Source organism: Neofelis nebulosa, chromosome 1, assembly GCF_028018385.1.
Source record: "Neofelis nebulosa isolate mNeoNeb1 chromosome 1, mNeoNeb1.pri, whole genome shotgun sequence".
NCBI lineage: Eukaryota > Metazoa > Chordata > Mammalia > Carnivora > Felidae > Neofelis > Neofelis nebulosa.
The window spans coordinates 29,036,440-29,063,733 of NC_080782.1; the positions used below are offsets into that span (position 1 = coordinate 29,036,440).

Genomic DNA, 27,294 nt, shown 5'->3' on the forward strand with positions numbered 1-27,294 from the left:
GAGACTGACAAGTGTCCAAACAGCAATGATGAAGTAAACATGGCCCTGTGCGAAGGACAGGGAGTGGGGAGGAAGGTGGGCTGCCTGCTAAAGCTTTGGGTCTGAGTGAGGAGTCCATTGATGAGGGGCAAGTCAAGAAGCCAAGATCAAATTCACAGGCATAGAAAGTAGAACAGGGATTGATGGAGATTCGGGTGGAGGGGAGCATATATATGAGGAATCACTGATCAGCGTGGAGTTAGTTTACTCTGGAATGATGAAAACTGTTCTGGAATGAGTGGTAGAGATGTTTGCAGTGTAATGACAATGGCTAAATGCCACTGACTGCATACTTAATGGTAAAAATGGCAAATTTTATATAATGTATATTTTACCACAATTTAAAGGAGAATCCCAAGAATCCTTCACAAGACTCTTTTTAAATTTTTTTAATTTACATTTATTTATTTTTGATAGAGGCAGAGCACAAGTGGGGGAGGGGCAGAGATAGAAGGAGACATAGAATCCGAAGCAGTCTCCAGGCTCTAAGCTGTCAGCACAGAGCCCAAAGTGAGGCTCGAACTCACAAACTGCAAGATCATGACCTGAGCTGAAGTCAGACGCTTAACCGGCTGAGCCACCCAGATGTCCCAACAATTTTTAAACACAGACAGAAGTGAAGAGCAATTTATGTGCCACCATCAGGTGGAATACAGGGAGACACTAGGGGTTTCCTGTATGGTTGGAGACTTTGTAGAACCAGTGGCTTCTCAAATACCCATCAAGGATGCACCCCTATCAGGCCTTCTTCAGCTTCCTGGCCCCACACAACCACCTGGCCACCATGCCCAGCAGCTTCCCGCAGAGCCACAGGGTGCCCAGGGTGACCACCAGCAGGAACAAGAAGACGTCCAGCAGGTACTGCTCATGCCATGGCTGCTGCAGGACATGGGGCTTAAGGTGGGCCGCACCCCCTGTCTGGAGGATGTGGTCGGTCCAGCCCACCAGCCTCTGGGCAGGGGTCAAGGGGTGGGAGCGCCTGATGATGCTGGCAGCCACCGCTGCTGACTTGTACCTGTTGGCAGACACAGAGGCGGGGCATTACTCCTTTGGCCTCAAAAGACTTAGAGACAACGTGTCACACACACATTCTTTCCTCCATGTGCACAGAAGACTCCGTTTCAAGGAAAAGTGCTGGCCTGGTCTGTAGGGGATAAGCTTAGGAATCCCCTGGGCTTACACCAATGCATTAACACGACATAAAGAAATACAAAGTCCTAAAATGCTCACACCTGAGTTTCAGTAAACCAGATTGGCACTCCAAAAATAGGGGGTGCAAAGACACCCCAAGAATTGGGAAGCAGAAAGGTGCCAGAAATAGGGAGGTGCAAAGGCAAAATAGAGAGGGGGTGCAGAGCCTCCAAAATAGAAAGGGAGAGGCAAAGGCCTGAAATAGAAACAGCACACAGGTGCCCAATACATAAGTATATGAAATAACCAAGATTAGATGTTCAGGGTGGAAGCACCCCCAGTTTAGTACTATAGCAGAAAAGCTGCTTTCACAGGAGAATGGGGCCAGGTTAGGTAAATTGGTGAATTGGACTATAGACCACTGTGCTGCAGGTGAAGCAGCCCAGAGTGAAGATAGTTAACAAAAGAAAAGATGCCTTATTAACCATGAGGTTATTTCCCCTATCTGTCTCATCCTCTAGGCTAGCTAAGATAAACAGGCATGGTGCCTCCTGTCTGCTGTTAACAACCATCTACCCATCTGCCCAGCACCCAGATTTTGTTTTATATTGACCCAAACCCCAAACACTGTATATCTTCAAAACTACCTTTTTCCCCTACGTCCAAAAGTTAATGTTCACAGTTTCTTTGTCTCTCTGTGTACACCCATCACATTTGCAAGCCTTCTGATCTGAATAAATATGGGGCAAGGACCCTTATTTGGGGCTCTTGTCTTTTTCCCGGACATTAGCCATCTCTCGCTTTAATCCTGCATCTGCTCTTTTGCTGGAAAAAAAAAGAACTTTAGACTTAGAGTCTACACCACTGGTCTTGCCACAGTCTAGCTGGGTCACATTGAAAAGTTCAAACTGGTGCCTTCATGCAAAGATCCATGCCTAGGGCCAAAAAGTGCTAAACTATAAAACAGTGATTAAGCTGTAAGGAAAAGTCTCTTCCCAGGAGGCTTATGGTACACTAAAGGAAAAAGCACGTATGAATATATGTGATGTAACATACTCCTGACTCAGGGTAGATGTCCTGAAGATGCTAATAAGATATTCCACCCATTCTCATTATCAGATCATTGTTCTGGATGGGAATTTACATAAGATATCATGGGTCCTTCTACCAACTCACTTAACAGAAATTCATCTCAACCTACTTTGTGGCAGGCCCTGTGCTAGGCCCGGTGAGCTCAGGGGAAAAAACAGACACACTTGGCCATCCAAGGGGGCTTACTCTCCACTTTCTAATATGAGGGACCCACAATAAAGCAAAAACAGAAAGAAATGGGGTAGTTACCTATCCTGAGAAGTGTTAAGAAGAAAAAACAAATTACAATTGAAGGGGGTGAGAGAGGAGTGCATTTAGAACTGTCAGACAAAGACCACTTCTCTGAGGAGAGGACACTGAAGATGAGCCCAATGGTCATGAAGGAACCAGTCGTGAGAGGAGAAGGAAGGATGTTCTAGGGAGCAGCACTGACAAAGAGCCTGAGGCTGGAGAAACAGTGTGGCTTATTGGGGGACAAAAAGGAGACCTCCTGCCTCAGTGAAATTCTACTATAAGCAGCATCAAAATATAACACCTCTCTGAGACCCAGTGTAAATAGGTCAGAGTCTTTGCAATACTTATGGTAGAAAATTGTTCTCAGCATCTAACCTAAACGCCTAGTCTTACTCTCAGAGGAAACAGAACAGGTATTAGTATCATATGCATATCATTGTCTGTCCCTAAAGTTTTGCCTTTTTGCAAAAGAGTGCCACACAGTACCCATTGTATTTCATATCTTCTTTTAGTCTCAACGACAAGTTCAGAGAGCTGCATACCTCTTGTCTTCTATGACTTCCTTCATCTTCAGAGCCAATGTCTCTGCCTTGATCTGCTTTAACTGGATAGAGACACCAAACTTCTTGGCTTCTACTCGGACCATGTTTTCAGGCTGGTCTCCAAGGACTGGAATCCCCACGATGGGCACACCATGTTGGATGGCCTCCATTATGCTATTCAACCCACCATGGGTGACAAAAAGACGGATGCGTGGGTGAGCTGTTGTAAATCAGGAATATTTCAGCATGAAAACTTTCAGAACACCAGGGAAAGCATCAGGGCAGAGGAAAATACCAAGGGATTTCAAGGTATGGTGGAGAAAATGGATTTACTGGTCCAGCTTTGAACACACTCAACGGTGCATATTCCAAGATAGAAGATTCTGGCCTTGTCTGTGTACAGAGATTCCTCTAAGTCAATCCATCTAAGACTCAGAGCCAAGGGAAAGCTGCAGAGAACAGTGTTAAGCAAGGCATATTCCTCCTCCCAACTATCCATCCACCGATCCGTCCATCCATTCTTCTCTCTACCCTGTTTCTCTCTTTGCTTTTCTTATGTCTGCTCTCTTTGTGTCTCCTTCTGTCTCTTTTCTGTCTCTCACTCTCCACGTCTCACCCTCTCTCCTTCACTGCCCATTATTTTCCTCTTATTGAAGTCTTAATACTTTTATTGTCATCGCATCTCACCTGGCATTCCTCAAACATACACTCTGTGTGCTTTCTCCTCAATTTAATAAGAAATCCTCTAAAGTAGGGTGTGATGGACCACCCATCTCAGTATTTCCAGTTCCCGTGTGCTACTCTACTCTTTTTTAGAGAAAACCAAAACAAGTGTTGATAATGAAGAGTTCATCTCAAACAGTGCCTCTCAACACGGATGTGCATCAGAATCTATTGGTGTTTCCTTGAAAATCAGAATCCTTTTTACTCCATGCCTTGTGAAAAAAAAATATGCATAACACTCTATCTTAAGTTCCCAATATGTTTGTGAGCCTTGGGGTGAATAATCTTGGGGTGAACCTCTGAGGTATTCAGTTGTGGTGGCAGCTAAGGTGCTCAAAAAACTGGCACAAGGACAAAGAAAACCTTGGGGTGTAAGGAACTGTTACCAGACAATTTTATGGACCAAATGACTGGCTGACAAGTTACTCACCTTGACAGTCAGATATTTTGGCACACCCTTCAGACACCATCAACATCAATTTTTTGAAAGTATGACTATACCTTTTGTAACATAGGAGAATGTGCTAATATGTGTGTATGTGGAAGGGGAGGGTGTCTGTAATGGCACGTGGCCTAACAGGTTCTCAAGGGCCCAGGAAAAGCAATGGCAAGAAGACCCCTGCTGTGTGTTCTCAAAGTCCACAAACTGTCTCTTGTTGGACTTGGACAACTTTCTTCAGTGCAAATATGTTAGGGTTAAAATAACCTGACAAAAATATCACTTCTGACTGAAAACAGCAGGACTAGAATAGAAAGGAAGAAGCAAACATGGCACTTTTAACCATTTTGGCTGTATATCCTGATTTCCCAGGGACTCCAGTTGACTGCTCCATTCCTGTCCTCTAAACATTTCTTTAGCAACCAACTGTCCCTTCTCATGGTGATGGAGTTGCCCCATGGAGCCCTAAAGAGACATAAATAGAAAAAGAGAAATAGATCTGGTCAGTCCTTACCCAAGAGGTCATTCTGAGGAAGCCAGTCCACGATTTTCACATTTGCTGCCAATTTGATGTCTTTGGGCCACTTGGAAGGCTTACAGTTCCATATCACCCCTTGGGAGAGATGAGCAAAGGCACTGTTCATCTCCATGAGAACTTCCTGGGACTGATAGGTGCTCACCATGGAGCCCATGGCCACAAGGACAAAACCAGAGTCTCCAAACTTGCTGATAAAATTCTCAAATTCCTGGAGTGGTAAGAAAGGAAAGTATGTGAACAGAGTTGTTCATGGAAACCTAGACACCTGTGAATTGAAAGACATCTATTAACCGAATACAGCCTCCTGTCAGTGCCTAGAGCTCACTGTCTTGATACTGTTCTCATAGCTCTGAGGATAGCTAGGGAGGTTTTGCACTCTGCTCATATCTGTTGTTTCTGGTGGCCTTGAAGTCATTTTTCTGAGACCTCAGGACACACCATACCATACAAATACTTTCAATAATCACAAATAAATGTCAAGAGAGCCTTAGGTGTCCAGCCACTACCACAATCGCCCACGTTGCACATGAAGCACTTAATGCATACTATAGCAGCGACATCTAGATACAGGACTTCCATGTTTAACAATGTTTTAAGAAGAGGAAAGTTGAGGTGATGGGAACCTCTTTCTTCATTGTGAGCATGGCCCAGTACCAGGGTCATCCTCATCCCTCATCCTTGTCTGTGGAGATATGGCCATTTAGGAGTGTTCCAATGACAGACCAGAGGTGCTAGTGTCTGGGTGAGTGCCAGTTGCTCTCCTGGCCCAGTAGGGGGCAGTAGGCACTCTGGAGGCTGAGGTAGATGCTGGAGAAATATCTGTCATTTGTCTCCTTCATATGCTTATGAGCCATCTGTCCGTCTTCTTTGATAAGAGTTCTGGTAAGGTGGTTGGCCCATTTAAAAATTTTTAATTGGGCTTTTTTTGTTATTACTGAGTTTTAAGAGTTATTTGTGTATTTTATATATATGGTTGTGTATTTGTGTGTATTACATTTTGAATAATAGTCTTTATCAGGTTTATCTATGCAAATACTTACTCTTGGTCTGTGTCTCCACCTCTTATTCCCTTGACAGGTAATTCCAAGAACAGAAATTTTTATTTTTTTAACATAATTTATTATAAAATTGGGTAACATAAAGTGTGTAAAATGTGCTCTTGGTTTTTGGGGGTAGATTCCTATGGTTCATCGCTTACATACAACACCCAGTGCTCATCCGAACAAGTGACCTCCTCAATGCCCACCACCCATTTTCCCCTCTCCTCCACCCTCCCCCATCAACCCTCAGATTGTTCTCTATATTTGACAGTCTCTTATGGTTTGCCTCCTTCTCTCTTTCTTTGTAATTACTTTTTTACTCTTCCCTTCCCCCCTGGTCTTCTGTTAGGTTTTTCAAGATCTATATATAAGTGAAAACATATGATATATGTCTTTCTCTGATTGACTTATTTCACTTAGCATAATACCTCCCAGTTCCATCCACGTTGCTGCAAATGCAAATTGCCAAGAAGTATTACATTGTATACAGAAATCACACCTTCTTCATTTTTAAAATAAATTTACCAACTTATCAACCCTATAATAGAACATTCCTTAAATTTTATATCTAAAAACAATCACCAAGCACTTCGCAATCTATTTTCTCCTATGTCACCTCATAGGAATTTCATACTTTTGCATTTTATGTTCAGGTCTGTGACCCACTTTGTGTTAATTTGTTTGAAGATGTAAGAACTGTGTCCATTTGTTGGAAAGACTGTCTTCTTTTCATGGTACTTCTTTTAAAGCTTTGTCAAAGATCATTTGACTAAATTTGTGTGGATCTATGTATACACTCTATTCTTAGTACATTGATCTATTTGTCTGTTCTTTTGCTTATAGCACACTGTCTTGATTACTTTAGCCATTTCATAAGTCATGGAGTTGATTAATGTCAGTTTTCCAACTTAGCTCTTCATCTTCAATATTGTGTTGGCCCTTCAGGGTTTTTGCCTCTCCATGGAAATCTGAACATCCATTTATCAATATCCACAAATAATTTGCTATGATTTTCGGTGGGATTGCACTGAATCTATTGATCCAATTGGAGATAACTAACATCTAGCAATAGTGAGTCTTCCTACCCATAAATATGGAGTATCTCTCCATTTATTTAGCTCTTTGATTTCTTCCATCAGCATTTTGTAGTTTTCTCCATATAAATCTTATACATGTTTTGTTAGTATTTATTCCCAAGATTTCATATTTAGTGGTGAAATATAAATAGTAGAGTGGCTTTAATTTCACATCCTCCTGTTCATTGCTGATATACAAGAAAAATATGGATTTTTTTATATTAAACTTGTATGCTTTAATGTTACTATAATTGCTTGCTAGTTCCAGAAATATTTTTCTTGACTTTTCAGATTTTTTAGATGGACCATCATGTCATCTGTGAGAAAGAACAGTTTTAACTCTTCCTGCCTAATCTACATGATTGTTATTGCTTTTTCTTTCTCCTACTACTTCCTTAGGACCTCCAAGATGAGGATGAAAAGCAGCAAGAGAGTACATACTCGCCTGGTACCTGAGAGGTTGTCCTTTCATTTTCTATAAAATGTCCCCTTTAATTAAAAGCTTCCGGAGAAGCTTCTCCGGAAGCTTTTAATTCTGATGAAGTCAACTTTATCTATTTTTTCTTTTGTTATTCATTCTTTCAATGTCACATCTACAAATTCATTGCCAAGTCCGAGTCCATGCATTTTAGCCCTTTCTTTTCTTCTAAGAACTTTTCGGCTTTTAGCTCTTTATTTAGGCCATTGATCCATTTTGAGTTGATTTTCATATATGGTGTGAGGAAGGCTTGGAATATATTCTCTTTCATGGGAATGAATATCCAGTGGTTTCAGCACCATTTGCTGAAGAGACTGTTCTCTCCATTGATTGCTCTTGCTGCCCTTGTCACAAATGAATTGGTCACAGATGTGTGTCATTGAACACTGTTCTTTTCATGTTGATTTGGCTACTTGCATTCCATTACATTTCAATGTAAGATGAAGACTGGCTTTTCCATTTCTGCAAAAAAGAAAAAAGAGTAATAATAAAGCCACTCAAGTGTTGATAAGGCTTAGGTAAAACTTGTAGATCACTTTGAGTAGTATTGTTCTCTTAACAATATTAAGTATCACAATTCATGGTCTTGAGATGTCTTTCCATTTATTTAGGTCTTCCTTAATTTCTTTCAGCAAATTTGTAGTGTCCAGTGTATGTGTCTCTCGCCTCCTCAGTTTAATTAGGTGTTGTTGTAAATAGAATAATTTGCTTGGTTTCATTTTCAGATTGTTCATTGCCAGTGTATGAAAACACAAGTTGTATGAATTCATTGGGATTTTCTATATACAAGATTATGTCATATGAATATCAAACCATTTCTACATTGTCCATTCCAATTCAGATGCTTTTTATTTCGTTTTCTTGCCTACTTGCTTTGTGTAGGGTATATTTGAATAGCGGTGATATAAGCGGGCATCTTAGACTACCGATCTGAAGCAGCAGGATTTCAGTCTATCCCATAGAATATGATGTTAAAGCTGTCAATGTTCCATAAATACTCTTTATCGTGTTCAAAAAATACCTGTTTACTCCTAGCTTTGTGACTGTTATCATGAAAGGACGTTAGTTTGTCAAATATTTTTTCTGCATCTCTTGAAATGATTAGCTTTTTTAAAATTCTCTTCATTCTATAGATGTGTTGCATTATGCTGCTTGATTTTGTTACATTAGACGAGTTATAAAATACCTTTTATATCCTGTAAAAGGTTTGACATTGGTCTATTTTGTCTGATTTTAATTAGCACATAGCCACCCTAGATGATTCTTAAAGAAGTTCATGATCTAACACCCTAAAAATTAGTTTCATATCCTTTGTCAATCTTCCTTCCTCTGCATTTGTTGACTGTCTCCAGCTTACCTCGTTGTACCATTCTGGCCCTTCTTAACTCCATCCAGCACAACACTATAAAAACTATCATCCCAAAGGACCAGTAAAAACCAGCTTTGTTGTCACTTGACATTTATAAGATCAGTGTAAATCTATAATTTAAAATTGGCAAAGGCAGAGCACGATGTCATAATAAGAAGCTGAGTACTCCCAGCTCCCCACAGAAAAAACAAAAGGACAAAAAAGGCTAAAGACTCACTCAGATAATTTTATACGACTTGGGAAAATAGTCAGTGATATACAGAAACCAAACAGATGCCCATTCAGGAAGAAAAAAAAAAACCACACTCAGAATGGTGAGAATTTCCATGGCAATTTTACTCTTCTGGCCCCACACTCTTCCTGAAGTGGCATGCCATGGTCCAGAGGCAGCAGTGGTAGCCCTGCCTTCTGTAAGAGGAGAAGAAATGAAATAATTTGCAACATTGTAGCCACTCTCTAGGCTCCCAGGTGACAAGCTAAGATCTCACCAGGCTCAGAGCTCTGACTGGAAATGGCAATATAGCTCAGATATCAGGTTGGTGGGAGTCTTGCAAGGCAATAGAGGGCACAATGCCATGTAAAACCTGTGGTGATACTGCAGAATTTAGAATCTTGGGGCAAGACAAACAAAACACCTATGTCCCTGAGCAGAATCTGGGTAAGACTCTTTGGGAACTTAAGACATTAAAATTGGCCAGGTATACAGGAAGAATCAGATGAATGAACGCATACACAAAGGTCCAGACAGGAAAAATGCTCAGAAAATACCTAAGGAGACTTTAAGTTGTCTGCCCTGGCTTATCCAAAGTATTAAAACATTCCCCACTAATTAATGAAGGTGTTCCATGGCAGCCTGCAAACACAACTAGAGGTGACTGGTTTTACAAATGCCCACAACTTTCTACAAAAGATCACAAGACATATTAAAAAAAGAGAGAGACTAAAAGCCAAAATGTGTCATTTAAAGGAATGAAATAAATCTCCAGAAACCCTCTTTGAAGAAACAGACATTGGATTTACTAAACAAAGACTTTTAAGTTGACCAAATATGCACAAAGAGCTAAAAAAAAAAGTGGACAAAGGTCTAAAGGAAATCGGGAAGACAATATATGAACAAATAGAGAATAGCAAGAAGAGACAGAAATTATTTTTCAAAAAAGCAAAAAAAAATCAAAACAAAAAATACAATCACTGAATTGAAAAACCCACTAGGGTAGTTCAATACAGACCAAAACAGACAGAAAAAAGACTTAGTACACTTGAAGACAGGACATCTAAAATTTCAAGTCTAAAGAGAAAAAAGTAGAAAGAGCGAGTGTAAGGGACTCACAGGACCCCTTTGTGTAGATTAATATATGCATTATGGAGTTCTCAAGGGAACAAGAGAGGAAAGAATAGAAAGATTGCACCAAGAAATAATGGCACATAACAAGATATAATATGCAGACAATCCTAAGTTTCCTCTCTCACACACACAAAAAAATTTGTCATGACTAATATAGAAATTTAGGAAAGTAGCAAGAAATAAAATCAGCTCAGAATATCAATTGCATTACATTAATAATGACCATTTCAGGAAGGAGATTGGAAAAACAATTTCATTCACAATACAATCCAAAGAATAAAAAAATAGTTAGGAATAAACTTAACCAAGGAGGTAACTATATTGAACTATGTTGAAAACTGTAAGCCACTGCTGAAGGAAATTAAGAAGACACAAATAAGTGGAAACAAAATTCAGGTTTCATGGATTAGAAGACTTAATACTTTAAAGATGTCAGTACTTTCCAAGGTGATCCACAGGTACCATGCATCTCTATCAATAGTGAACAACATTTGCTTCTGGCAGAAATAGTAACCTATCATAAGCTGATGTGGAATTTCAAAAACAATGAGTACCCAAAACAATGTGGAAAAAAGAACAGGGTTGGAGGTCCCACATTCCCTGATACCAGAGTTACTACAAAGCTACAGTAATCAAAATAGTGTAGTATGACAAAAAAGATATGTAGATCAATAAGATAAAATAGAAAGTCCAGAAATACCCCAGGTATATTTGGTCAAATAACTTTTGACAAAGGTTCTAGACCATTCATTAGGTAAAAGACAGTCTTTTCAGCAAGTGATATTGGAAAACTGGATATCCACATGCAAAAAAACTGAAAGTCAACCATTACATTATACCATATGGTAAATCAACTTAAAGTGGATGACAGACCTAAAAATCTGATCTATACACATACAACTCTTAAAAGAAAATAGAGAAATCTTCATGTAAGTGTATTGGGTAGTGATTTCTCATATAAGACACCAACAGCACAGGCAACATAATAAAAAATTACATCAAAAAGAAAAATTTTGTGTATCAAAGGTCACTATCAACACAGTGAAAGGGCAACCCAGGGAATGGGTGAAATATTTGCAAGTCATATCTGATAAGAGATTATAGAAAGAACTACTCTATACAAAAAACAAACATGATTCATAAATGGGCAAAGACTTGAACAGATATTGAACAGATATTGAACAAAGAAGAGATACAAACTGCCAATAAGGTTAGGAAATGGTAAACCTCACTAATCAGGAAAATTCTTATCTAACCACAGTGAGACACCATTTCCCATCCATTAGGATGGTAAGTAATAAAATTAAAAAAATAAAATAAAATAAAATAAAATTACAAGTGTTTGTGAAGATGTGGAGAAATTAGAGTCCTAATGCATTGTTGGTGGAAAGGTAATCTGGTGCAGCCATTGTGAATGACTGCATGGCAGTTTCTCAAAAACATAAATATACAATTATCATATGCCCCAGAAACTCCATTTCTTGGCATATTCCCAAAAGAATCAAAAGCAAGGACTCAAACAAATATTTGTGAACACTACTGTTCATAGCATTATTCACAATAGCCAAAATTGGGAGTAACCAGGGTGTCTATGGACAGAAGAATACATTAAAAATATGGTATATACATACAGTGAAATACTACTCAGCCTTAAAATTCAGGGGCACCTGGGTGGCTCAGTCAGTTAAGCGTTGGACTTTTGATTTCGGCTCAGGTAATGATCTCACAGTTCATGAGATTGGGCCCCACGTGGGCCTTACACTGACAGTGAAGAGACAGCTTGGGATTCTCTCTCTCTGCCCTCCATCTCTACCCTCCCCCCAAATAAATAAACATTTTAAAAAGAAAAGAAATTTGGACACATGCTACAATATGCATGAATCTTGAAAACATTATGCAAAGTGAAACAAGCCATCACAGAAGAACAAATATTGTATGATTCTACCCGTATAATGCACCTAGAGTAGTGAAATTCATAAAGACAACATGAGAATAGTGGTTGCCAAGGTCTGGATGCAGAGAGGAAATAATGAGTCACTATCGAGTGGGTATGAAGTTTCCATTTGGGAAGAGGAAGATGTTCTAAAGATGGATGCAGGTGATGGTTGCACAACAATGTGAATGTTCTTAATGCCCCTGACTATACCCTTCAAGATGGCTAAAGTGGTAAAATTTATTATATGTTTATTTGATCTCAATAGAAAAAAGTAGGAAAGGAGAGAAGAAAAATCATTCAAAGCAAGCATCTGTTATCTCATGGATTACACACTTTAACTTCCATTATTCTCTTCCTTAATAACTCATGTCTCACTTCCAAGACCTGACCCACCATTATGTCAGGTAAGGCCTGTGTTTTGGCCTAGTTTTATTTGTATAATTGAATCTTCAGCTACACTGGTCTGGCCAGGGTCACCAAGAGAACCCAGCCTCATGGCCATCTTACTTATACCTCCACACATGGGGCCACCTGTTCTTTCAACCTGGTGTATCTTCCTTCCCAGTTCGGTTTCTTAAGAAATGCCACCATGAACCAAAGTCCATTTTGCCCATGAATCATTCCCCAAATTTTTCTGTTCATTCAATGCAAGATCAGTAGGGGAAGGTTAGAGATTTTGGTGCCTAGGTCAGATCTGGGCTTTTACTGCTCTGAGCTAAATGGTACTGGGAATAATATGCACATCACATGAATGTCTGCCTCTCATTTATAAAATTGGAGATCATCACAGTTCTCTCAAGGTGGCATGACATACAATATATGAGATAATGTCCATACAATAGCACCCAAGTACCTACCTACAGGCAACAGGCAGCCACTAATCTTAGCTCTCCACCTTTTTCAAAACTTCGAGAGCAGTAGTTCTGAGTTCAGGCTCTCCCTTCAGACCACCTGGGTACCATGTAAATATTACATTACCTAGACCCATTCCAAGATCAATCAAATCAGAAAATCTAGGCTGAGTCAGCAACCAGGCCTTTATAGGAAGGAGACATTAGAGATTATGCCTGCAGGTATTGTCAGTCACACCCAATCCTGCCTCATTACATTATGTCTCAGTTTTTTTACATTTCATCATGGATAACTAATCTCCTTTAAAATCCTTAATTGCGGTGTCCTCTCACTACATAATTATTCTATATATGATCATAAAAAGTAGAAATTAAAATATCAACTTATTGAAGCATTTTTACCAGCAAGGCTAGGACGAGGGTAAGACATAGGAAGAGCTTAGGGCCATTATTTAAGGAGGTTCGCAATATCAAAGCCATGTACCTAACAGTACTTCCGTGACCTTCATAGCAAGGGCTTCCTTGAAAGTGGACCCTGGGATCAACAAGATGACAGAGTAAGAAGCTCTGGATGCTCCTTCCCCTGAAAAACATGCTAATTCAGCAATATTTCATGGTCAAATTCCCTTGTAAGGAATCCAGAAACTAAATGAAAGAGTAGTGCACCCAAGGCAAATGTGTAACCAGTCTCATCAAAGCCGGTGAATCGTTATGAAAACACCCTCTCACCAGAATCCCTAACCAGGTCAGGTGGATAGCTACATGAACAAGAATAAAATTGGACCCCTATCTTACACCACACAAAAACTCAAATGGATTAAAAATTGAAACATTAGACCGGGGGGCATGGCTCAGTTGGTCGAGCATCTGACTTCTGCTCAGGTCATGATTTCACAGTTAGTGTGTTTGAACCCCATATCAGGCTCACTGCTGTCAGCATAGAGCCCGCTTGAGATACTTCGTCCCCCTGTCTCTGCCCCTTCCCCACCAGACCTGAAACTGTGAAGCTCATAGAAGAAAACAGGGCAAAAACTTCATGGTATTGGTCTTGGCAATGAGTTCAATGATAAAGCACAAGCAACAGAAACAAAATTAACTCAATAAACAAAAATAAGTGAGACTATATTAAACTAAAAAGTTTCTGCACAGCAGAAGAAACAATCAACAGAGTAAAGAGACATTTACAAATGGAAGATATTTGCAAACCATATTCCTAATAAGAGATTAATCTCTGGGGGCGCCTGGGTCACTCAGTTGGTTAAACGTCTGACTCTTGATCTTGGCTCCGGTCATGATCTCACAGTTCATGAGTTAAGCCCCACATCAGGCCCTGTATCTATCAGCATGAAGCCTGCCTGGGATTCTCTCCCTCTCTCTCTTTAGCCCCTCCCCAGCTTGGCTGTCTCTTTAAAATAAATAAATAAACTTTTAAAAAAGAGAGAGAAAGAGAGAGATTAATCTCTAAAATGTATAGGAAAGGACTAAAACTCAATAGCAAAAAAAAAAAAAAAAAACAAAAACTTATAACCTCAGTAAAAAATAGGCTAAGGACTTGAATAGACATTTATCCAAACACAACATACAAATCACCAGCAGATATATGAAAAAATTCTCAACAACACTAGTAATCAGGGACGTGCAAATCAAAGCCACAGTAATGTATCACTTTATACCTGTCAGTATGGTTATTATAAAAGAAATAAAAGACAACAAATGTTGAGCATATAGAGACATTGCAACCCTTGCATACTGCTTTTGGGAATGCAAAATGGTACAGACACTATAGAAAACAGTATGCACATTCTTCAAAAAAAAAAAAAAAATAGAACCAGCACATGAACCAACAATTCCATTTCTGTGTATATACACATGAGAATGCAAATCAGAATCTCAGAGAGATAGCTGTATTCCCATAATCACTGAAGCGTTATTCACAAGAGCCACAATGCTGAAACAATCTAAATGTCCATCAAAAGATGAATGGTTAGAGAAATTATACATACACACACACACACACACACACATATACATGTGGAATTCTATTTAGTCTTTAAAGAAGGAAATTTGGGAGCACCTGGGTGGCTCAGTCAGTTAAGCATCAGACTTTTGATACTGGCTCAGATCATGATCTCATGGTTGGTGAGATGGAGCCCTGCATCAGACTCTGCACTGACAGCGGGGAACATCCTTGGATCCTCTCTCTTGCTCTCTCTGCCCCTCTCCACCTCCCACTCTCTGTCTCTCAAAATAAATAAACTTTAAAAAAGAAATAGAGAAGGAAATTTTGCAATATATAAAAACATGAATGCATTTTGAGGTCATTATGCTAAGTGACATAAGCCAGTCACAGAAAAGCAAACATTGCAGGATTTCACTTATATGAACCATCTACAATAGTCAAGTTCATAGAATAAAAAGTGGAAATTGGATTTGCATTCTCATGTGTATATCAGGGGTTGGGATAAAGAGAAAAAAGGTAGTTAATATTTAATGGAGGAAGAGTTATAAAGTTAAATGAGATCAATAAGATCTACAGATCTGAGGCACAATATGGTATCTACTGTCAATAATTCATATTGTACTTTCAAAAATTTCTTAAATTTAAAATACAATACAATACAGTACAATACAATACAATAAACTAGAAAAATTTGTTTGTCTCATCCTACTTCACTCCCAATTTCCACTGGCAAGGGAGCCACCAACTCTACACTGAAGAGCTCTACATGAAGTCCCTATTGAGTGCTGAGGTTTCACTTACTTGTGGTACTGGTTTAACAGGTCTGGCCATTAAGCCTCCAACATACACAGTGTTGGGAAGCAGGGGCCTAGCAAATTCAAGGGCAAAGTCAGAGTTAACAAACCATAGCTCTGCTTTCTTTAGAAGATGAGACATAACCGGCCTAGAGCCTTCCGGGAAATGTTCCTTGATGGTGTTGTCAAATGTAGACTGGATTCGCCATTGCCTTAAGAAGAAATCCAAGAACATCAGAAAATTCCTCACTCTGCCCCAGAAGTCCATGTGGTCGGTTAGCAAGGAATGGAATACCGGAACATAAGACACCGGGTTTGGTAGCCCAAGGTCCACACTGCCAAATGGGGTGGGAAGAATTGACACAAATGGCTTCCCAAGCTTCTCAGCAACCAGGAAAGAACAGAAGTCAAATGCTTCAACAAATACCAGGTCAAAGTTCTCATTTTTTAAAGAATCCATGATATCACTTCTCCTTAGCAAATCACTGCATTGAATCCCCAATTGTTCCATTAACTTTACAAAGGTGTCAAGTGCTTCTCTGTTAAAAACAAAACAAAAAACAACAACAAAACAGTAATGACAAATATTCATTGAAGGTGGCAATTTCACAATATATAGGAGAATATTTGGTTCAAAGAAAATATCCCAAGTAAGTAAGACCATATTGGCAGCTGCCCACCTATTTTACCAGTCTCCAATGAACACTCTGCTCTAGGCACTTGGTTCTGGGGTTTCTGCTTCCTAAAATGTTCTCACTTCATTCCCTCCCTTTTCTTCCGTGATCACATCCACCCCATCCAGGCAAATTCAAGAGCCATACAGTTTGGGAGCCATCTCTGACTGTAGCAGACGTCACAGTTCGATGTCTACTTGACACATCCTGTGATGCTCTCTTTAACTTTCACCTGTACACTCCAGTTCGTGAGTGACTGTCTTGTTTCTCAGCCTACCTGTGGAAGTAACTTGGTAGCAGAGCCCATCAGTATTGATAATATAGCCCATTTTTTTCTTTAAATTTTATATAGTTGGCATTTGAGAAATTGCCTGACACAAGGAACTTTGTGATGGTAATAATAGAATCCCGAGATCGATATTTTTCTAACCTATGAGATAAACAAGTTAAAACAAAGAAGCTTATTATTACCCTTTCCATTTCATCTTTCCTGGAGTAGTGAAAGAACTTAATACTACACCATGTCAGCCCACTGAAAGCCCACAAGTGAGAGCTCATTAGTAATATGCAGTTGTCCACGTGCACTGTAGAGTAAACTTCAAGTGACAACAGATGATTAACTGAAATTATTCTCTATTTTTAAATGATTTTACATAATGAATGACTGCTGCTTGTGTGGATAAATTCAAGAAATGAACTACAAATTCCTCAAAAGAACAGCATTCATTATATTTGAAATTAAGTTAATCTATTAAAATACAGGAAGGTACTGTGCTCAGCATGCTGCACCATATTTAATAAGTGGGTGCAACATGTCTTCAAAGAAATGAAGTGGGGAAGAAGAGACAAGACATAATAAAAAAAATCATGAATAACAACACAAGATGATATATACAATGCTTCAAGAGAGTATTTTAGAACACATCTCTTCTGGATGAAGAATTTGGTCTTCTAGTTTAGGTAAGCAGAAAGGCTTTATGGCAAAAGCCAGATTTTAGGACCACCTTGATGACTGAATAAAATTCTTAAGGAAAAAGGGGAAGGTGGAGTTAGGCCACTATAATTCACCAAGGAAGGCATGAATATGTGTCTTTTCCCTCTTCTGTCAAAGGTAAAGAACTTTCTATACATCCCAGATAATGATGAAAACTTTCAAGCTAATATCACAATGTGTGTCATCAAGGCATTTGGGTTTTTAAATGAGTTAAAAGACAATGGCTCAGGGTATGAAAAATCAATGCTCATCAGCATGTTTCCATTCTTGAGTTTATATGATGAGAGGAAAAGTAAGTATAAAATGGTGGCTTTGATACGCCTACCAACAATCAGAAATTATGTTGTTTATCCTGCCTTCTGTGTTGTGGAGAGTATATATACAAACATTGTAGGTGAAGGGCTGCCAGGAAGGTCCAGAAGGAACAATCCCCTGACTATATAGAAATACATTCATGATTTCAGTGGAAAAGGCACACTACACAGACCGAATAATTGGAAGTGAAAAACTCATCTATTCCATCGATCCCTACCCCTTATCATTGATCTCCCCATCCATCCACTCATCCATCCACCCATCCTTTTCTCTTAAACTTACTCTAAGTAGCTATGCATCCAACCATTTATTTACATCACTTTATAAATGGTAAGTCTTTCAATCAGAGAATAAAAGAAATTACCTGCCATGTAAAGCTTCTTCAATATAGAAATCAAACTGTTTCTTTAATTCTTTTTCATGATTCTCAGGTAGAAGCCAACTGATAACTTGGTATGCATTTTCCTTCTTTTCTAAATAAAAAATTTTTAAAAACACCAATAAAATATATCATTAAGCCCAACAATGCAGATAATTTTGGCATGATACCATAGTTGTTTTTTTTATCCTAATAATTTTATATATACCTGCATGTTTGCTTTTAGAGGGTTTTTCGGTTTTCTGCCTGCTTTTTCATTTCTTCAGTCATGGGATCTGATACTATTTATTGAGAACATTATAATAATTCAATTACTTCTATTCAATTGAATGAATGATATAGAACTTAAATAAAAGTAAAGTTCTATTTGAAGCTTTCATGTAAAGGTATAGATATGCTTCATTTTACAGATGAGAAGACAAACATAAATGGAGTGTCAGATAATTCACCACGGTTGCACATACAGTAAGTGCTACACTTTGTATTTAAATACAGATTTAATTTTATCCCAGCTCCCCAGTCCGTTGTTTTTTAGGAAAAAAGAGATTTTTTTATTGCTTACAGGTGACACATGCAAAGGTTTTTCATTCAGCCAAAAATATGGCAAAGGCTAAGTTAACAAGAGTAGTCCTCTGCAGTCCTACTTACCATTCCGACATTTCCCCCATAACTCATGTGTACTAGAGAGTCTGGCACCATTTTTGAAGTTGGATTGTTGACAGCTTTCAAACTCCATTTCCTCCTTAACTTTCTGGGACATATCTTGGAAAAATGAGGAGAAAGCCTCAACATGACCTCCCTCGTGTGACCAAGATTTTCAGCCAAGCAAGCCAGACCCCATGAGGGGAACCTGCACCTCCATCCCACTCAGAGGCTTCCATAATTGGCATTTAGAAACAAAAGGATGGGTTTAGGCTTTGAGTGGCCCTGGTCATGTGTCTCACACAAACCTATCTTCTGTGTCAGAATCCACTTTGTTTCTGGATTCCAGCATGAAGCGTGTGATTGACACTAGGCTAGGTAGAACCGCATGACCAATGGTTGTACATCTCAAGGACTGCCCCCATTATAAACAGTGCTCTGAGTTAAGACTGATTCCAGTTTACAAGCCCACTGAATGGTGCGAGGAGGATAGCACCATGCCATCTGATGAACTCCACACCTGTAAAAGGAGAAGGTGCACTAGAACCCGAGAAAATGCCTTTGCTACTGTTGCTCATGATATCTCTGTAGCTCAAAGAAAACCTTGATTAACACAGTAATAGGGAAACACTGATGACACCCTCATGGGGTTAATTCAAACTCAGCTTAATCTCAGTTCTCTAAAATCACCAGCAGGAAGGCCCTTAGCTTTGGTGATGCTAATTAGGACATTTGGAGGAAGAACTTATAAATATGAGCAGGTTAAAAGGGATACCCTCCCCCGAAGTATAAATAATGACAATGAAAGGAATGGCAAAAAATGGGAAATGTCAGCGTGGGAGAGTCAGGAAAGAAATTAAAACAGAGGTCTCAGTTTTGACATATGTGGCAACTGACATTACTTTAAAAAAAAAATTATAACAGAGCAAGGACACAGATTGGCTTTTGTGACTTTACATCAGAGGTTCTACATTACTTTTAACATTGGATGAGATCCCCCCAATGACCAACTTTAATCGTCTTAGTCAATACTGGGGGAAATAACAGATATATCATGAGAGCTCACCAAAATTTATCAAAGTACCTCTATACTGCTAGGAGTTAGAAAATATTAGATAGAGCACAGTGGTGCATGCCCTGTCTTAACTACTGGGATTAAATATCCCATAGCCACAACAGCCATTGGTTGTTATCTCACAGTAGCTATGGTTGCTCCTATACAAGAAGTCATAAAATTAATGTTTTAGCACTAACACCATGACGAAAGGGAACTCATTGGATCTGCCCAACATATTAAAAGTTTTAATACAACAAAATAGAGTTTTAATAGAGTGCCTTCAAGGATTAAGTCCCTTTTTGTAAAGGATCCATTAACGAAGAAGTGAGTATCCCCACTAGTTCTCCATTTAATAGCCTAACTTGACTATTCTTAACCCTGAATGAATGGAGCCTCTCAGTGGATTACTGTCATCATATTATGGCCTCCATTTCCAATCTTACTGAAATTACTGACTATATCTAAAACTAATAAATTCTTTACAGTCATAGCTTTGGTGATATATTCTGTTTAATTCCTATTTCAACAAGCTCTCAGCTCTAGTGTCTCTTCACCTTCACCTTTGAAGGGTACAAGTAACTTGTAACTTGGCTTCTCATGGACTACCTCAACAGCCCTACTTGCTAGTTTTGCTGGCAAGATCTTTAACCACATTTAACTTTCTCCAGAAGCACATGTATGACAGTACTTTGAGGACAACCTCCTTTTGCAGAGATTTCTGAAGCCCATTCATTCAAGACACAAACGCGCACACAGCAACTCGCATAGAGGGAGGTGCTGCTGCCCTACACAAAGCACAAGCCGTGGCACCTCAGTTAAATTCCTGGGACAAATTGCTTGTTGAGTGGAAGGTCTTTCCATCCCTGACACTGTCAAGACACACCTATTATGGCTCCATTTCCAGCATGAGAGTATAAGGAGCTTTCCTGGACATACTTTGAAAACAGCAAATGGTGAAAAATTCATACACACACACACACACACACACACCTCCTGATGTAGACAACAATTCCACTGACAGAATTTGTCTGAAATAACTATTTGGGAAATCTGCAGCCAATTGATGGTTTCCACCAACCAGAGGAAGTCTTTAACTGTAAATTGCAGATAATTTTAGTCAATTTCAGCTTTTTCCACAGTAGCAGCTACCCATCCCCCATCCCTCAGTCTCCAGCAGGAAGCTGTATGCATTGTTTATAGAGCAGCTTGTACACAGGTTTCAAGAGCCTGAGTGGGCAAAAAAATCACCTTGTCCAAATATCAAGTATCTGTGCTCTGATTGCTGATTGCTGCTCTGGTCACAGAGACGCAGACAAAGAAGTAGGCAACAAGGTTTCTGCATCATGCTCTATTATTGCAGCCACTTCCCTCTCTGGCTCAATTGACTTCCAGGGGTCTTAAAAGATTGATGCCCTCCTTTCCCCCTCATTTTCTCAATTTACCCATTTGAAAGGGAACCATTAAAAGCTGGGACATTGTAAAACAGCTACACATATCAGGAAAACTTGAAAGTGTCCATTCATGCCCAGGAAAAGGCTCAGAAAAGACAGTGAACAGTGAAATTTACACCTCGGTTTGATCCTCAACACAAAAGCAGCATAAAACAATTTTTAAAAATAAATAAATAAACAAAATTAATAACAAAAGTCTGCAAACCCTGGAGAATGGAGGAGAGGTTCATCTCCAGATTTAACACTTTGTTATATTCAAATGTTCAGTTTTCAACAAAAATCACAAGACACACCAAGAAACAGGAAATTAAGGCCTATTCTGAAGAAAATAAGAAATCAATAGAAACTGTCCCTAAGAGTGACCTGATGGCAGATATACTAGATAATAACTTTAAAATAACTGCCTTACAATAGGAAAGAATGAAATCCTGCCATTTGTAACAATGTGGATATAACTGGAGGGCATTATGCTAAGTTGAAATAAGTCAGTCAGAGAAAGACAGATTTCATATGTTTTCACTCATATGTGAAACTTGAGAAACTTAACAGAAGACCATGGGGGAAGGGAAAGGGAAAAAATAGTTTCAAACAGAGAGGGAGGGAAACCCATAAGAGACTCTTAAATACAGAGAACAAACTGAGGGTTGATGGGAGGTGTGGTGGAGGGGGGAAATGGGTGATGGGCATTGAGGAGGGCACTTGTTGGGATGAGCACTGGGTGTTATATGTAACTGATGAATCACGGGACTCTACTCCCAAAGCCAGGACTACACTGTATACACTGTGTGTTAACTAACTTGACATTAAATTATATTAAAAAAATAAAAAATAAATAAAATAGAATACTACATTAAAAATTCTCAGAGAACTAAAGGGATATGTGGAGAAAGTCAAGGAAAAAGTGTATGCAAAATAGAAATAAAGGGATAAACGAGGCAAGTCCAGCTCTTGATTTCAGTTCAGGTCATGATCTCATGGTTTGTGAGATTGAGTCCTGCATCAGGCTCTGAGCAGACAGCATGGAACCTGTTTGGGATTCTCTCTTTCCCTCTCTCTGTCCCTCCCTGGCTTGTTCTCTCTCTCTTGCTTTCTCAAAATAAGTGAATAAACATTTTTAAAAAAATTTTAAATAAAGGGGTAGAAAATCTAAAAAGAAACAAAAGTGAGCATGAAGAAGAAATTATCAGTGAACCTGAAGACAACAGAAATGATTGAGTCTGAGGAACAGAAAATTAAAGAATTGAAGAAAAGGGAACACAGCCTAAGGGTCCATCATATGCTTTGTGGATCCTCAGAGGGAGAAGAGAGAAAGAAAGGGATAGAGAGAATATTTGAAGTAACAATGGCTGAAAACCTCCCAAATTAAATGAAAGACATGAATATAAACATCCACAAAGCTCAACAGACTCCAAGTAAAATGAACTCAGACATCCACATTAGGATATAGTATAATCAAAATATAGAAAGATAAAGAGAGAATATTAAAAGCAGCAAGAAAGAAGTGACTCATCACATACAAGTGGCTGTCAATGAGATTACCAATACATATCCAATCAAAAATTTTGAAGGAAAAAAAAAAGATTGGAGGCCAGAAGGCAATGTCCCAATATATTCAAAATTCTAGAATAAAAGGAAAGAAGAAAGAAAGAAAGAAAGAAAGAAAGAAAGAAAGAAAGAAAGAAAAGACAAGAAAAGACAAAAAGAATTGTCAACAAAAATTCTATATCCAGCAAAACTGTGCATCAAATGTCAAGGAAAATTAAGACAATCCCAAATAAACAAAACTAAGGGTGTTTGTTACCACTAGACCTCCCCTGGGAGAAATGTGCAAGGCAGTTCTCCAAGGAAGAATGAAAGGACACCAGAGAGTAACTTAAAGGTGTATGAAAAAATAAAGACCTCAAAAAAGTAAATGGATGGGCAATTATAAAAGCTACTGTTATTGTAACAATGGCTTCTAACTACATTGTTGTTTTCTACATGATTTAAGAGACTAGTACATTAAAAAATTATTCATTTAAAAACTATCATTATCTGAAATTGTGTGTAACTCGATTCAAGTTTTCTACATAATTTAAGATACTAATGCATTTAAGTTAATGATAATTTATGTTTGGGGCACATAATGTATAAACATGTAATTTTGTGACATTAACTAACTGAACAGGTTGAGGATGAAGCCAGCTAGGAACAGAATATTTGAGTGTTAATATAGGCTGGTATAAATTAAAAATCTGAGTGTCATAGAGTTAGCAGGTTAAATAAAATCCCCAAAGTAACCATACACACAAAAAAGTGGTAGAATACATACAAAAGAAAATGAGAAAAGAATTTAACATTTTACAAGGAATCAACTAACCACAGAAGAAACAGTAATACAGAAAGTGGGGTACAAAAAAGTTATAAGGCATATAGAAAACAAATAGCAAAATGACAGAAGTAAATTTCTCCTTATCAGTAATTACTTTAAATATACATGGATTAAATTCTCCAATCAAAGGATAGAAATTGGCAGAAGGGACAAAATCACATGATCCAGTTGTAATAGCTTCGTATGGTGATAGATGGTAGCTACACTTGTGGTGAGCACAGCACAATATACATAGTTGTCAAGTTGCTTGCACACCTGAAACTAATGTAACATTGTGTGTCAATAATACTTCAATAAAACATATTAATAAAAGAATTAAACATAAAAATATATTAACAATGGGGGGAAAGGGTGAGGGATGTGTGGGAACTTCTATACTATATTTGCAACTTTTCCATAAATCTGAATTTTTCCAAAATAATGATATGTATTAAAAAGTAAAAAAAATTAAAAAGCCATAAACACACACACAAAACATAATCCAACTATATTCTGCCTATAAAAGACTCACTTTAAATCAAAGATAGACTGAAAGGGAAATGATGGAAAAAATATTCCATGCAAGTACCAAATATCAAACACAATGGATTTTAAATTAAAAAAATTACAAGAGATGAATAAAAACATTACATATTAATAAAAGGTTTAATACAGCAAGAAGATATGACAATTATAAACATATATGCAGCTAATTAGAGACCATCAAATATCTAAAGCAAAAACTGAAAGATTGAAGGTGCGATACACAGTGTTATAATAATCACTGAAGATTTCAATATTCCATGCTAAATAATGGATAAAATAACCAGAGTGGAAGGTAAAATATGCAGATATGGCATTGTGTGGGCCAGGTCTACACAGTCTAGTAAGATATCCAGCACTTAACATGAAATGCACACAGACACACACACATTTTTCCATCTTAAAATACAACTAGATTAAAAAAGACTTTGTGCTAAGCAGTGCTATACAAAAGACGTATATCCTTTCCTGGGGTAGATAAATTTAATAATTACCAAAAAAAAAAAAAGAACATACTTGGGATTAAATAATCTCCTCCATAAAGAAGCATGGTGACATTATGACCATGATCTTGAAGAATCTGAGATACCCGGTCCAGCAGTAGATAATGGCTTCCACCTAGGAATAATACAAAATTTTTATTTTTGTAAAGGTGAGAACAAAGGGTCTGAAATTGATGTGGGGGATCTGGAAATCCAGGGTAAGGTAGCAGAGAGTTGGTGGTCAGTAGAAGATGAGTTATTTTAGTCCTTTGGTTTCATTTTGGGTAAACCCCAGGCCAGATACCCACATTCTTTCTGACCAAATTGTAATATGTAGCAATCTTACATGAAAAATTCCCTTTTGCAATTCAAGGTCTCCATGCCAGTGAGATGCCTTCTCTAATGCTTAGGCCTGAGGGAGTTCCTGATCCTAGTTACATGCTGAAGTTTAGGCTGCCTTTATGGAGATACTGTGTCTAAAGAAGTAACTGTTTTGCTGGAAATTTTGACACACAAGGCTATGTATGTGAGAATAATGGGTTTCTAAAGGACAATCACTCAAAGCTATTTCTGGGATCTCTCTCCCAGGAAATTTATGTCAACGTGGAAGCCAGAAACATGGGAACGTGAATATCAAGCCAAGCCACAGAAGCAAAAGAGGGTAGAGTCACTACTCACAGCAAAATTCTTCAGATTCAAATTTATATGACAATGTTCCTCACTTGGAGTCTGCATTTTGCTAAAAATCAATTAAAGCATTTAGGATAACTGTGGTCCGTTTGGGTGGAACTGTAGGATCCTGTATGTATGCAAAACTGGGACATCACCCAACATAGGAAAATCCTGGAATCCTAAGGAAACAGAAGCTTGATTCTCTGGGATGGTACAGGTTCTATTACATCAATGTCTAAAACCATGTGATATCATGGAGCATTTTTCTTGAATCTATGGGTAAAGGAATAGAATTTGCCTATGTTGGGAAGTGGAGGTTGCTTGGAAGATACAGATCTCATGATGATTGGGTCAGTAGAGAAAGATATAGGACTAAAGTAATAATGTGTATCTGTGGAAATTACTCTAGTTTTTTACATCTGTACTTGTGTTGTCTGATGTAACACAGACCCAAGTGCCTGCTCTGGATCACTTTTAACCACTGCAAGAAATGGATGCAGGGGAGAAGGCTTCCTGCAGAGGCATTTATTCCTGAGGGTCTTGGTGAGCCCAGTGCATTCTGGGGCAGAGGCAAGGGGAGAAAGCACCTCCAAACCACACCTGCCCCCTCTCAGAGTCCAGGGAACATGCAATTTCAAAAGGTGAGGCAGCTCTTTTTTTCTGTTGCCTCTATCATTAAAAAATAAATTTAAAATGGAAAATAGGGTTTGTTTGTTTTTTTCAATACTGATTTTTAGGATTCCCCACCATAAAGAGTAGAGTCTAGGGAAGAAAACAGGTTTGAGGTAAGAAACAGTGGGTTAAGTCCGGGTGTGTGACATCAGGGAGGTCTGGTGTGCTCTTGCAAAAGGCCCCTCATTTCCCTGGCCCTTAGGATCCCTGTCAGGAAATAAAAAGGGAGATGCCCAATTAGATGAACTTTGTGGTTTCTTCTAGCCCACGATCCCCAGATTCTAGGGGATCTAAAAGTGATTCTGGGAGCCCCCTATCCTGTCAGGATGGATCCAAAAAAAAAAAAAAAAAAAAAAAAAAAAAAAAAAAAAAAAAAATATATATATATATATATATATATATATATATATATATATATATATATATATATATATATATCTTAGGGAAACTCCATGTTATGATGCCTCCTCAACCTGATAAATGTTCCTGTTCCCCTTCTGTTCCCTTTGGTGCAAAAGTAAAGGAAACAAAACTGGGTTTATGCAGAATTAACTGCTTCACTGTCCTTCAAAACCTTCTAGCAGCAAGGGCAAAAACAGAGCTGTTCCCAACTGATTGTCTGGGGTTCCCTCCTCTGCCCAGTCAGTTTTCAGGTTTCCTATTAATGAAACATGCCCCATTTGTGCTGCTGCCCCCAGGAGCCCCTGTCCTTGGCTTCCAAGAGCCTGAAACTGACCGTCTTCCACTTTCTATTGGCAACTACTGCACACTCCCAGACTTTTAGGGTGTGCCTCTGAAAGTTCCTGCCCCACCCTGGAGTACGGGGTTCAGGATCTCCAGCTCAGCACTGGATCTAAATTCTGGCCTCAGCAATGCACAGTGGGAAGCACTTACAGAGCAGATTAAAAGAGAAGAAAGGAAACTGCTGTTTTCCCCAAAACTAACTTCCCCAACCCAGCAGTGGGGACCCCTCTGTGACCCCCATCTCCCTCTCTCCCCTCCCTCCTCTATCCTGGGACCCAAACAAGCTCTGGAAAACTACAAAGAATGACCTATGAAGCAGGGATGCTTGCCTGAGCATCTGGGATGCGCCTGTGTCTGATTCTGTTGCCAGCACTCACCCAGTGAGGATACAGTCAGAATTTCGGCGGCCTCTGGGAGCAGGAACCCAGACAGAAGAAAGCCAGCTAGCAGCAGTGCCCGCTGGCCCGCCATGTTCCCTCCTGTACCAGCTGCGGAGCCGGGTCCAGTGCCCAGAGCCCTGTGCTCTTCTCTGAGTCGTGCACAGCGACCTGTGAGCCCTGAAGACGCGCTGCCCTGGCTGCCAAGGAAATGCGCTGGCAGGCAGCTTGGGAAGAGGTGAGAAGTGGATCCTGTCTTCTCTTCTGTTTGTAGCTTCTGGCCCTTCTGCTCCTCCTTCTGGGTGCTTGCTCCACTGGCTATTCTGTCTTCACCCTCCCTAACCAGGAGCAGCAG

General features: G+C 39.0%; 1 protein-coding gene across 2 annotated transcripts; it reads right to left on the reverse strand.

Annotated features, from left to right (window-relative positions):
- Nucleotides 1–413: 413 nt before the first annotated feature.
- Nucleotides 414–27,294, reverse strand: LOC131504729 (UDP-glucuronosyltransferase 3A2-like). Of its 2 annotated transcripts, XM_058717393.1 has the most exons (8): nt 26,940–27,294; nt 24,509–24,610; nt 18,598–18,711; nt 17,935–18,043; nt 15,595–16,126; nt 4,715–4,946; nt 3,039–3,258; nt 414–1,054 (listed from the first exon to the last, which is right to left on the reverse strand). In XM_058717393.1, the coding sequence occupies exons 1-8, from the start codon at nt 27,031–27,033 to the stop codon at nt 778–780; spliced, it is 1,680 nt and encodes a 559-aa protein (XP_058573376.1). In that variant the 5' UTR covers nt 27,034–27,294; the 3' UTR covers nt 414–777. The 2 variants fall into 2 exon arrangements, with proteins under 2 accessions (XP_058573376.1, XP_058573366.1); XM_058717383.1 differs by lacking the exon at nt 18,598–18,711 and having other exon boundaries at nt 26,940–27,277.

Coding starts and splice junctions, on each gene's coding strand:
- LOC131504729 (XM_058717393.1), bottom strand. CDS start 27,033: ATGGCGGGCCAGCGGGCACTGCTGCTAGCTGGCTTTCTTCTGTCTGGG. Junction 18,044..18,597: donor ATGGGGGAAATGTCGGAATG/GTAAGTAGGACT, acceptor TTTTTTATTTAG/AAAAGAAGGAAAATGCATAC. Junction 4,947..15,594: donor CTGTTAAACCAGTACCACAA/GTAAGTGAAACC, acceptor TTACCACTCCAG/GAATTTGAGAATTTTATCAG.